The 12,294-nt window shown below is 44.8% G+C and overlaps 1 protein-coding gene across 1 annotated transcript; it reads left to right on the top strand.

Annotated features, from left to right (window-relative positions):
* Positions 1–5,072: 5,072 nt before the first annotated feature.
* On the top strand, positions 5,073–10,219 carry Dnajc28 (DnaJ heat shock protein family (Hsp40) member C28). The gene is made up of 2 exons (XM_075960335.1): positions 5,073–5,325; positions 6,687–10,219. The coding sequence occupies exon 2, from the start codon at positions 6,715–6,717 to the stop codon at positions 7,861–7,863; it is 1,149 nt and encodes a 382-aa protein (XP_075816450.1). The 5' UTR covers positions 5,073–5,325; positions 6,687–6,714; the 3' UTR covers positions 7,864–10,219.
* Positions 10,220–12,294: the final 2,075 nt, after the last annotated feature.

The following is a 12,294-nucleotide window of genomic DNA, read 5'->3' as shown; positions in this document are numbered from 1 at the left end:
GCCTGTCTCATATATTTAAAATAAGCAAGTGATTTAGGGATTTCTGTTTGGAAATAAAGCTGACTGCTTCTAATTGGCTTTGCCTGCTTTTATGTGAACTGAAGTTCCCAAAGAAGAGCCACACCTTTGTTACAGGTTCCTTCCACAGGGCAGACGCCCTGCTCTGAATGACAGGAGAGCTGGAATGTTGTCCCTCCAGAGGCAAATGTTTTTGGGCTAGCTTAGGCCCTTAGATTGCTATGTCTTACCCACCTGTATGAGTGATCAAACACGTTTGAGACTACAATCCTTCTGGAACGAGCAGACTCCTAGCTTTAACACAAACAGCCTACAACAGATCCCAGACAGATGTTTCCAATAATGTATTTGAGAGACTTAACTGGCAATTTTCTTTGTTCTGTTACCATAAAAACAAAATGAAACTGTTACCATGCTGGGATGTGAATTTTGGGGGTAACCTGAGTCTGTTCTTGGACACTTCTGCTTGCCTTTAGAATAACTAACCTTGTATTCCCTTTGAGCCAAGTTGTGTGTGTGTGTGTGTGTGTGTGTGTGTGTGTGTGTGTGTGTGTGTGTGTGTGTGTTGGCATCAACATCTGTATAATGGAATACTACAAGATACGTGTACACTTTCTGTCTTTAGCTTTGTTGGCTCACATTGATGTAAAATCTATATTATATGTTTTTCTGAATCACAGTTCGGTGTGTGAAATACCACAGTTCTTTATTCCGCTGATGCCATCTGAGCAGTTCAAGTCTAGTGCTAATAACTACTGCTGACCTTATCTTTGCTTTTCTGCACGTGCCTAGAAGTAGAATTACTGGGGCATCACGTATTGACGTCTTCAGCCTTAGCAGACTCTGCCAGTCTTCTGCCAAGTCACTGGCTAATCCACACTCAAACCAATGGTGTGAGCACCACCTACCTGATGTTTCTACCATAGGATTTAAAAGATGCCCTGATTTCTGCATTCAAGGGAAAGTTAGTGGTCTAAAAAAAATATTACTCTATGTGCAAGGCTTCGTGCCAAATGATCCACACGCATTACATAATTCTCACAAGATCAGTGTCTGAGGCAATGATTACTTCCTCATATGTAAGCAGAGAACGAAATACCACTTATGTCATAGTGCTGTTGCAAGGATTTAGAAACTAAAGCCCATGCCTCTTGGTTCTCATCAGTTCTCTTGACTGAGGAGAACCTCTTGGTAATGCAGACTTAGAATGTTACAGAGCCAGAACAATGCCAGGTGGTGGTGGCAGATGCCTTTAATCCCAGCACTTGGGAGGCAAAGGCAGGAGGATCTCTGTGAGTTTGAGGCCAGCCTGGTTTACAAAGTGTGCTCCAGGACAGCCAGGGCTACACACAGAAACCCTATTCTGAAAAAAAGTAATATAAAAGGCTGGGTGGTGGTGGTGCACACCTTTAATTCCAGCATTCAGAAGGCAGAAGCAGGCGGATCTCTATATGAGTTCAAGACCAGCCTGATCTACAAAAGCTAGTTCCAACACAGGTTCCAAAGCTAGAGAGTCCCTGTCTCAAAAAAAACTAATAATAATGATGCTAATAATAATAATAGAATTTTACAGAGTCATAACCAATTTATCTTGAGCTACTTTTAGTTTAGTTTTTTTTTTAAAAAAAAATTATGTACATTGGCATGAGGGTCAAATCCCCTGGAACTGGGGATTACAGACAGATGTGAGCGGCCATGTGAGTGCTGGGAATTGAACCTGGGTCCATCCAGAAGAGCAACCAGTGCTCTTAACCACTGAGCCATCTCTCCAGACTCCTGGCTTAGCTCTGTTTTTAAGCCATTCCTCTCTGACCAGTGTCTCACTGAACAATCATGCAAAGCTTCACAATGCATCCTTAGCTGACTACTGGTTTCCACCATACCTAGCCAGCATCCGAAACCTGTACCGCATTTTCTCCACTCTACTGGAGCGCTCCAACCTGTGGTCCCCACCCAGGGACTTGGTAAGTGCCTAAATTTATGACCTTCTTTGTTCTCTCGAGTACTTCCTTCCACTGTGGAACACATTATTCTGAGCAGGCTGAACCTGGCTCTTCAGGCAAGTTCATTCACAGAGCTCAGAATAAACTTCTTATTCCTTTTGGGGTGAGAACTGTTTGGGTTTTGTTTTTGTTTCTGTTGTTTGTTTGTTTGTTTTTCATGGACTTTTTAACACAGAGGAGTAGTAACCCCAATGCCTGGCAAGCAGCAAATACTAAATACACATTTGCAGTGGTATATTATTTGTATTTTGATAACTAAATCGTGCCTGAAGACCAGAGGCAAAGCTAAAACCACTAGAGGTTAGTAATGGTGGCACACACCTTTAATCCCAAAATTTGGGAGACGGAGTCAGGGAATCTCTGTGAGTTCAAGGCCACCCTGGGCTACACATATGGGAGTCAGCATATAGTTCTACATTTACTACTTTAAAAATGATTATTTTATGTGTATAGGTATTTTGTGCACATGTGCCTGGTGCCCACTGGGGCCAGAAGAGGACATCAGATGCCCTGGAACTGGAGTTATAGTCGTGAGCCATCATGTTTATGCTGGGAATAGAACTCAGGTCCTCTGGAAGAACAACCAGTGCTCTTATCTGTTGAGCATCTCTCCAGCCACCAGATTTATTATTTACCAGTATTCTGACTTTATAGAGAAGTAATATCTTGTCTAAAGTAGGATTTTCAACTCAAGAAGTTTTTATTTGTTTCTTCAAAACAATTGAGAGGGAACTTGAAAATGAAAAAAAAAATTTTTTTGAGACAGGGTTCCTCTGTGTAGCTCTGGCTGTCCTGGAATTCTGTAGTCGAGGCTGGCCTCGAACTCACTTGCCTCTGACTCCTAAGTGCTGGAATTAAAAGTGTGTGCCACTATCACCCAGCAATGAATAAGTTGATAAGAGCACTGACTGCTCTTCTGGGAAACCCAGGTTCAATCCTGGGAACATACTTGGCTCACAACTATCTATAGCTCAACCTGGCGCAAAGGTATATGTAGTAATAGGGGCGACGCGGGGCTGCGTCCCCCAACACCCCAGCCGCCTGCCCGGCTCGGCTAGCTTATGCCCCGAAATAATTACACAGACACTGTATTCTTTTAAACACTGCTTTGGCCCATTCCTATCTAGCCTCTTCTAGGCTAATTCTCACATATTAATTTAGCCCATTTCTAATCATCTGTGTAGCACCCCTAGGTGCGCTTACCGGGAAGATTCTAGCCTAAATCCATCCTGGGTCGGAGCTTCATAGCGTGCGTCTTCCCTGGAGCAGGTAGCATGGTGTCTCTCTCTAGCGTCTGCTCTGGAGAGGAGAGCTGTGGAGTCTGACCTCACTTCCTCTTCCTCCCAGCGTTCTGTTCTGTTTACTCCACCCACTTAAGGGTGGGCCTATCCAATGGGCCTAGCAGTTTCTTTATTGCTTAGCCAATGAAATCAACAGATTGATATATGACACTCCCACATCAGGTATACATACATTCAGGCAAAACACCCATGCACGTAAAGTCTAAATAAATACATAAATAAATACATAGATAAATAAGGGCTGGGGAATTGACACAGTTGTGAAGAGCCCTTATTTTTATATTTTTATTTTTTATGTTTTCATTTTTGGTTTTTCAAGACAGGGTTTCTCTATAGCCTTTGGGACCAGTCCTGTAACTAACTCTTGTAGGCCAGGCTGGCCTCAAACTCACAGAGCTGGGATTAAAGCTGTGTGCCACCACTGCCCGGTAAGAGCCCTTATTCTTTTTTTTTTTTTGGTTTTTCGAGACAGGGTTTCTCTGTGGTTTTGGAGCCTGTCCTGGAACTAGCTCTTGTAGACCAGGCTGGTCTCGAACTCACAGAGATCCACCTGCCTCTGCCTCCCGAGTGCTGGGATTAAAGGCGTGCGCCACCACCGCCCGGCTAAGAGCCCTTATTTTTGCAGAGGATCAGAGGGATTGAATCCCAGCCCACCTGCCACTTGGCAGCTCACACTGTATTTCAGGAACAACCACCTTCTTCTTCTTCTTCTTCTTCTTCTTCTTCTTCTTCTTCTTCTTCTTCTTCTTCTTCTTCTTCTTCTTCTGCTGCTGCTGCTGCTGCTGCTGCTGCTGCTGCTGCTGCTGCTGCTGCTACTATTTGCTTGCTTGCTTTGTTTGTTTGTTTTTCTTTGTGTAGCCATGGCTGTCCTGGAATTAGGTCTGTAGACCAGGCTGGCCTTGAATTCAGATTCACCTGTCTCTGCCTCCTAAATGCTGGAATTAAAGCCCTGCGCCACCACCATGACCCCAGAACAACCTTTTCTAGTCCTCACGAGCACGGCATACACCCGGAGTAAAGATATACAAGCAGGCAAAACATCCATTTACATAAAGTAGAAAGGGGGGGGCTGTTAAAAAATAATCAAGAAATTGTTATACCAGGTAGGAGGGGAGCTTGTTTAGTTCCGCCCATGATTGAACTTAAAGCCACAGACCTCTCATTTTTTCCTCCCCATTCCAGTGCCTGGCCATGTGCAGCGCTGACTGTTGTTGCTGCTGGCATGGGATGTAGCACAGTTGACAGAGCTCCGAGAGTGTTTGCCTAGCATGCACAAGCCCTTGGCTTTCTACCCCCAGCAACCTATAAAAAAAAGTGACGAAGGACTGTTAGATGGAGGCAGAGGCCTGCAACTCAATGTCCTCCTCTACTAGACAGTGAGTGTAAGGCCACTGGGCTAAGCGAGATGATGTGTGCCAAAAAAACAAAAACAAAAAAAAAAAAACCTAACAAACTTCCAACCAACCCGAAAGACTAGCAGAAAGAAAGACCATCTTTCTAGGCCTAAAGAAGCCTACTGACAGTGCAGGTGTACCACAGGGGCAAACAGCCTAATCTTCCTCCTTCCAGAACAATTTATCGAGGGTGGGTGCTCTCCAAATCACGTACACGGTCGAGTCACGAACCCATCATTCGGTGCTGCAACTCCTCTGGAGACCCCAAGCCCCCACCTTCCCCCCCCCCCCCACCGCGCGCCGCACCTGCTCTAGAACTACATTTCCCATAATCCCAACCGTCCAAACCCTGCCCTCGAAAGCGGGTGGAGGCGGAGCCTGTTGCCCCCTGGGTACAACGGGCGTCCTGGATGTTTGTCCTCTGCCCCCTGGGTTATGATTCTGTAAAAAGAGATTGGTGTCCCTGATGAGGGAGGCCGCCTGTCGCAGCGAGGAATGATGAAGGGCTCCGCAGTGTAGCGCGGCAGAGGCAGCCGAAGCGGGGTGAGCGTGCCAGGAAAGAGACGCAGCCGGGGGCCGCGAGCCGCTGAGCCCCGTCGGTCTGTGAAGGTGAGTGGGGGGTGCAGCGGTACTGACAGCGCCCTGACAGCCACGGTGAGCATAACTACCAGCATTCCAGACAGCTCTAATATCCACTGACCCCTAGCTTATGACATCGGGGTTCCCATGACTTCTAAAACGCGCCTTACAATCAAACGTCCAGTAATTCCCATCTAGTAATCCTCTAGTACTTCTTTCATTGCCTTATGTCAGTGTTCAGTGTCTTTCTCCTCAGGACCATGCGTTTTTAATATGGCAGGTGCTCACTCACCATCCTGCCCATCCCCCCCCCCAGCACTTAGCCAACTGTGAGGTGCTGAGGTTAAAGTCGGTTGCATGCTTGATTCTTTCTGTTCAATCTAGTATCACACTTAGTACCTGTCTCTGATGTGCAGCAAGTTATTCGTGACGGCCACTGTACAGTATCTGCCAAAAATAAATAAAATGAAATGGTACTTGGGGAAAATTTGCAATTTGCTGAGCATACAATTAAACCAACTGTGGAGACAGAGGCAGGCTGACCTTGAGTTCAAGGCCAGTCCAGAATACTTAGTTTCAGGACAGCCAGAACTGTGTAGAGAAACCTGTCTCAAACAAACAAACAAAAACCAGTCAAGCCAAGTCTTTACTGAACCCCGAATCATTTGTCATACCTTTAACGTGATTTGATTGAGTTGCTTAACCTTTCAGGACCTGCTTTTCTTATAAAATGAGAAAACTGGATTAGGTGAATTCTAAGACCCTTCTAGGTCTAACATTATATGCTTGGTGGGTAGAAGAATTCAGATTGTTTCACAATATGTAATTGCTAAACATCAATGTCCACCTTCTAGCTAACATCAGTAAAATAATAAATATAAAAATGTATATATTGCCAGGTGGTAGTGGCACACGCCTTTAATCCCAGCATTTAGGAGGCAGAGGCAGGTGGATCTCTATGAGTTTGAGGCCAGCCTGGTCTACAAGAGCTAGTTCCAGGACAGGCACAAAAGCTACAGAGAAACCTTGTCTCAAAAAAACCAAGAAAAAAAAAGTATATATTTTTGCATAGCAACTTTGTTACAAAGAACTAACTTTTTCTTTTTTTCTTTTTTATATGCATATGGGTGTTTTGCCTACATGTATGTCTAAGCACCACATGCATCCAATGCCTGAGTAGGCCTGAAGGAGGTGTTAAACTCCCTGGAACTGGAGTTAGGGACATTTGCTAGCTGCCATCTGTGTGTTGGCACCAAACCTCAGTCTACTCTCTTTGCCCCCAACAGCTGACACTTACTAAGAACATGTAACCCACACCTTAATTTACTTTGTTATTGAAAAAAAAGAAAATTACTGATAATACAGGTTTGTTGCTCACCGCTGTTTTGTAGGTCATGGTTAGGAAGAATTCTGAATACAATGATAAACACAGTATGCATGAAGATGGCTCAGATCTTAAGACCACATCTCATAAATGCTTCACTGATTCCTCACGGGGTAAAGATGCTGTCAGATTCTGGATCTAGGATGATCTCAACCCATAAATCAAAGAAGAAGATGAAAGAATATTATAGGCTGCTGAATCTAGATGAAGGATGCTCTGCAGATGACGTCAGGGAGTCTTTTCATAAGCTTGCCAGACAGTATCATCCAGACAGTGGCTCTAATAAGGCTGATTCTGCAACATTTATAAAGATCGAAGAAGCTTATCGGAATGTGCTTTCCCACGTGATAGAGCAAAGACAGGCCAGACAAAACAAAGCTGAAGACACAGAAGAAGAGGACAAATTCAAATACAGTACACCTCAGCACCGGCATTACTTAAGCTTCGAAGGCGTTGGCTTTGGGACACCAAGTCAGCGAGAGAAACAGTACAGACAGTTTAGGGCAGACCGTGCCACGGAGCAGGTGATGGAATATCAAAAACAGAAACTTCAGAGGGAACACTTTGCCAATAGCATAACTGTCAAAGACGTAAGACAGAGCAAAGAACAAAAGATAACTCAAGCCATAGAACGCCTGGTGGAGGACCTCATCCAGGAATCGATGGCCAGAGGAGACTTTGACAACCTCACCGGAAAAGGAAAACCTCTGAAGAAATTTTCTGGCTGTTCATATATTGATCCCATGACTCACAACTTAAACAGAATATTGATAGATAATGGATACCAACCAGAGTGGATTCTGATGCAGAAAGAAATCAAGGATACCATTGAGCAACTTCGAGAAGGACTGTTAGTATCTAGGAAGAAACTTGGGAACCCTCTGACACCCGAAGGGCAGAAACAGTGGAACCAAGCCTGTGAGCAGTTTCAAGACAACATCCAAAAGCTAAACAAGCGAATCAGTGATTTCAACTTGATTGTTCCCATCCTCACCAGGCAGAAAGTCCATTTTGATGCCCAGAAGGAAGTGATCAGAGTCCAGAAAATGTACGAGGCCTTCATAGAAGCAAATGAAAGCACAGATGAAAAGCCAGCCCACGTTAGCCAGGAAGAAGAGAAAGCGCCCAGAGTCAAGACAGGCTTTCTAAACTGGTTGACTTTGTGGAAATTCATTAAAATTTGACTCTTTTGACATTCACGGTCATTCCTGCTCTGGTCAGTCTTGAGTTGCCCTGACAGCAGCTGTAGAACCTGAGATTGGTTGTTGTACCCCAGGGACCTGAGAGTTGTGTGCCTTTTTAGTGTTTATAGAACTAAACACACCCCTGGTGATAGATGAAAAAACATAAGAAACCAACTTGAGAGAAAATTTATAGCATTGCTATAAACAAGGTTGTGGCAAGAAAAGGTCCGCCATCTGAAGGGAAGGTTGAGTCAGGCCAGTCTGCAGTGATGGGTAGGACAGACTCAGATCCTCGACCCGCTGGGGCGCTCCTGAAGCCTCAGTGCCCTTTGAAGCTCTAGGAACTCAAAGGCAGTTGCTGTCGACATTTCTAAATGTAGTTATTTAAACAACAAAACCAAAAGATGTATTTTTGAAACCCAAAACTGAAGAAGTTAATGAAATTTAACCAGCTAAAGTCTCCAAATGAAATTTAAAAATCTCAAGGAAAAAAAAGAGGGGGATGGAGAAACAGCAGGGGAGGGGCAGGGGTTGAGAGTGCTTAGTCCTTGCTGCTCTTGCAGAGGACCAGAGTTCAATTCCCAGCACCATGTCAGGTTGCTCACAACTGCCTCGAACTCCAGCTTCAGGGATCCAGTGCTCTCTTTGGCCTCTATTGACACCTGCGTGTGTGTGTGCCTGTGCATACACACATAGATATACATACACATAAATATTATTAAATTAAAAATCTCCAGATGACAGATAGGTTTTGCAGGCTTGCTAATGTATATTTCTGAGCTTTAGCTCTAGACTGTTAAAAAACTTTTTTTTCTTTTCATTTTTGGTTTTTTCGAGACAGGGTTTCTCTGTAGCTTTGGTGCCTGTCCCGGAACTAGCTCTTGTAGACCAGGCTGGCCTCGAACTCACAGAGATCCACCTGCCTCTGCCTCCCGAGTGCTGGGATCAAAGGCGTGCGCCACCACCTCCCGGTTGAAAAACTTTTGAATCACCTGCTGGATGGAGGAAAACTGAAGGTCAGGAAATAGCCTGCTGGGACTCTGGTATTTACAAAGACCTTCCCTGTGGGCACTAGACAAAGAAACAGCCTAGTAAGTACAGGAGCTAACTTAAGATCCACTGGCAACAGAAGTTAATCTTAAACTAGTTGATGTAAAAGTTCTAAAAATAGGTTCCAATGCTAAAGAGTTTGAATGTATTTTTTTTAACTTTCAGAGGGGGCAAAAATCTTTACAATCAGCTGGGCAGTGGTAGTGCATGCCTTTAATCCCAGCACTTGGGAGGCAGAGGCAAGTGGATCTCTGTGAGTCTGAGGCCAGTCTGCGCTACAAAACGAGTTCCAGGACAGGTTGTTACACAGAGACCCTGTCTTAGAAAACAAAAGTCCTTAAGAGTTTACGTCTGGTTTGTTCTCTGGTCACAAGTTGAAAAGGTAAGTTCCCATAAACTCTCCTTAAGCCCCATGGTGTCCTAACCCAGACTCCCTAGAGACTTTTCAGCAGCCTAAGAACCCAAATTACTGTCTTGGGAACCCTACTTCCCATCTTGGGGTCCCTTTGATAATGAGGTATCTGAAGTTTGTTCCTTGGGGCTTTAGCAAATGACGAGACAGGAGTTGATGAGATTGTCGTTCTCTCCTTCAGCATATCTGGGGCTCCCGGGTTTGCCTAATCACTTTGAGCACAGAGTTGGGTACCTAGGAGGAAACCAAAGTGGGTGGAGAGGAACCAGTCCATCTCCAGACAGCAGAGAGATGGAATTTGGAAGAACAGCTCCTGACACTGATTTGGGGCCATACAAGTCATTCTGGAAAGTTTTTGATGATTAAACAAAGAAACCTACATCCTCAAAGGAAGTCGGGGCCCTTCTGCTTCCCTGAGTCCTCAGAAAGAAGTCGGGGCCTTTCTGCTTCAGTGATCGGCCATAGTTAGCATAATAAGCAATTCTTTTATTGGAGTTATTTGGCTTTTAAGGTGATAGTACTATATATATATATATATATATATATATATATATATATATATATATATTACTATAAATGAAATTGTCCATCAACATGAAATATAGTTTTGTGATAGAGTATGGTTCCAGAATATTTTAGAAGCCTATTTTTCTGTGATTCATGTTTAAAAATGGGAATTTGGAGTAAACATGAATGAAATAATTTTCAGTATTGTACATGAGAAGATGAAGTTACCAGAAGACTATTAATTCTACTACCATTCACTTTGTTTGCAAATGTCTATATTAATAAAATTATGTTAATGATTGTCCAGTCATCCATTGTTCTATAAACAAATAGTAAATGATAACCACATTTTAACAACCCGAGTAAATTTTTAAATCTTTTTTTTTAGTTCTTGTGTTACTATTTTCTTTTAAAATTTTTCTATTTGTATATGTGTTAGTGTTTTGCTTGCATGTATGTTTGTGTATCATATGCATGCTAGATGCCCAGAAGTGGGCAGATCTCTTGTGCCTGGAGTTATAGACAGTTGTGAGCTACCAAAGAAGTGCTAGGAACTGAACCCAAGTCCTCTGGAAGAGCAGCAGCAGGTACCCTTGACTCCTTCTGCCCTCCTTTTTCTTTTTTGTTTGAAGCAGTTTCGTGTAGTCCAGACCTCTGCTTCCCCCTCCCTGGTGCTGGGAGTGCAGGTGCGCACCACTGCACCTGTTTCTGTAGAGCTGGACTAGAACATGCAGGCTTTCACACACGCTAGGCCAGCACTCGCCTGGCTGAGCTACACCCCCAGCTCCCCCAAATCTTTTTGGTGGATGACAGACATCTAACTGTAGCACCAATCTTCACATAAAAGATGATTTACGTAAAGACAGCCTCATTTTAGTAACCTGTCCAGGAAAGGGTGTGCAGGGTTTTAGTCTGCTTAGGCGGAATTGATCCTTGTGCTGTCGCTGCCTTCATGGCTACGGCTGTGATCAAACACCCTGGCAAAAAGCAGCTTGGGGAGGAAGGGTTGATCTCCGCTCACTGTTCCTGGTCAGAGTCTGTTGTTGCAGGAAAAGCTGAGCACCAGGAACTTGACACTGCCAGTCCCATCGCATCCACAGACAGAAGTGGAGAGACACGAACGCATGCGTGCTGCCTGCTCACAAGCTTTTTCTATCATACAAGTCAGGACCCAAACGCAGGAAATAGTGTGGGTCCTCTTTTAAGTAAGCCTTCCCACATCAATGGAGGCCAGCGAGAAAACCCCCACCCCTGATCCCAGGCCTGCCCAAGGCTAGTCTGATCCAGTCTGATCTAGGCACTCCCCATAGAAACTTCTTCAGTGACTCTGAGGTCACACCAAGTTGACAAAACTGCCGTCGCAATTTCAGAGTGCATTGACAGACATGTGCGGACTTCTGCCTTTTTCTCATCCCCATTTGCACTGCTTCTTTCTCTAGACCAGGACTGGCCCAGTGACCTGAGGCTGGAGCCTCAGATCCATAGGCCCAGTCTCAGTCCTAAAGCTGAACCCCAGGAGAACAGCCACGGTCCGATGTCGGAAGGAGAGAGAATACTTCCAGGGACAAGCAAATGTGCATTATTCAGTCATAAAGGGTAGGAGTAACCCAGTGAGGGTACCCCAGCAGCGGTAACAGGAAGTGCATCTGAAAATAATATGCCAGCACTTGGGAGGCAAAGGCAGGTAGATGGCTGTGATTTTGAGGCAAATCTGACAGTGAATTCTAAAGCCAGCCAGGACTACATAGTGGGACACTGTCTCAAATTAATGGGAAAAAAACCTAAAACTCAAGCAAAGAGGCATGGTTAGGAGGAGCCCATGCCTAGGAGGAGCATTGCCATGCCCCATGGCCAGCTAATGGTTTCCCTGTTCTTAAAAATACCACCCATCCTGTGGTCAGTGTTTTGTCTTCCGCTGTCTGTTGATGTCAAGACTTTTACTATCACTCCATCTGAATTCTCAGAGAGCTATAATTGAGGGGACCAAATGGACTCCTCACCCTTAAATGTAACCCTGGAATACAGACTCCCTGGTGTGTCTGTCATCACCGCCTCCCTGGCCTTAGGCAGAGGACAATGGACCCCTCTACATCCATGTTTAAAGACAACACAAATGTTGTAATAGCCCTGGCACCAACAGCTGACACTAGAATGGACCATCCGGTCCTCTTCACTTAAGGCTCAGGCATCAGGAGAGGGGAAACATCTTTAGAATGGGACAGCCTCTCCTATTGCTTTCTCCAGTTTGCCGTTAGGCCTGGTTCCCGTGGAGAGTGACAGTCACAGTCATCTCCCTCAGAGGAACACCCTTAGGGCCCAAACCATGCCTCTGTTCATCCAAAATCTAGAGTAGGGCCTAGGGAGGATGGAAATTTCTTTGCCACCAATGGCAATTTCAAAGATCTGGCTTCCTGTGGGAGGGCCCAGTCTTCACAGGTGGCTGACAGGAACACCAGTATTTC

Source organism: Microtus pennsylvanicus, chromosome 1 (assembly GCF_037038515.1).
Source record: "Microtus pennsylvanicus isolate mMicPen1 chromosome 1, mMicPen1.hap1, whole genome shotgun sequence".
Classification (NCBI taxonomy): domain Eukaryota; kingdom Metazoa; phylum Chordata; class Mammalia; order Rodentia; family Cricetidae; genus Microtus; species Microtus pennsylvanicus.
This window is presented reverse-complemented; position numbering and strand designations above follow the sequence as displayed.

Bases quoted from the DNA above. Each gene is read 5' to 3' on its own strand.
- Dnajc28 (XM_075960335.1), top strand. From the start codon at position 6,715: ATGATAAACACAGTATGCATGAAGATGGCTCAGATCTTAAGACCACAT.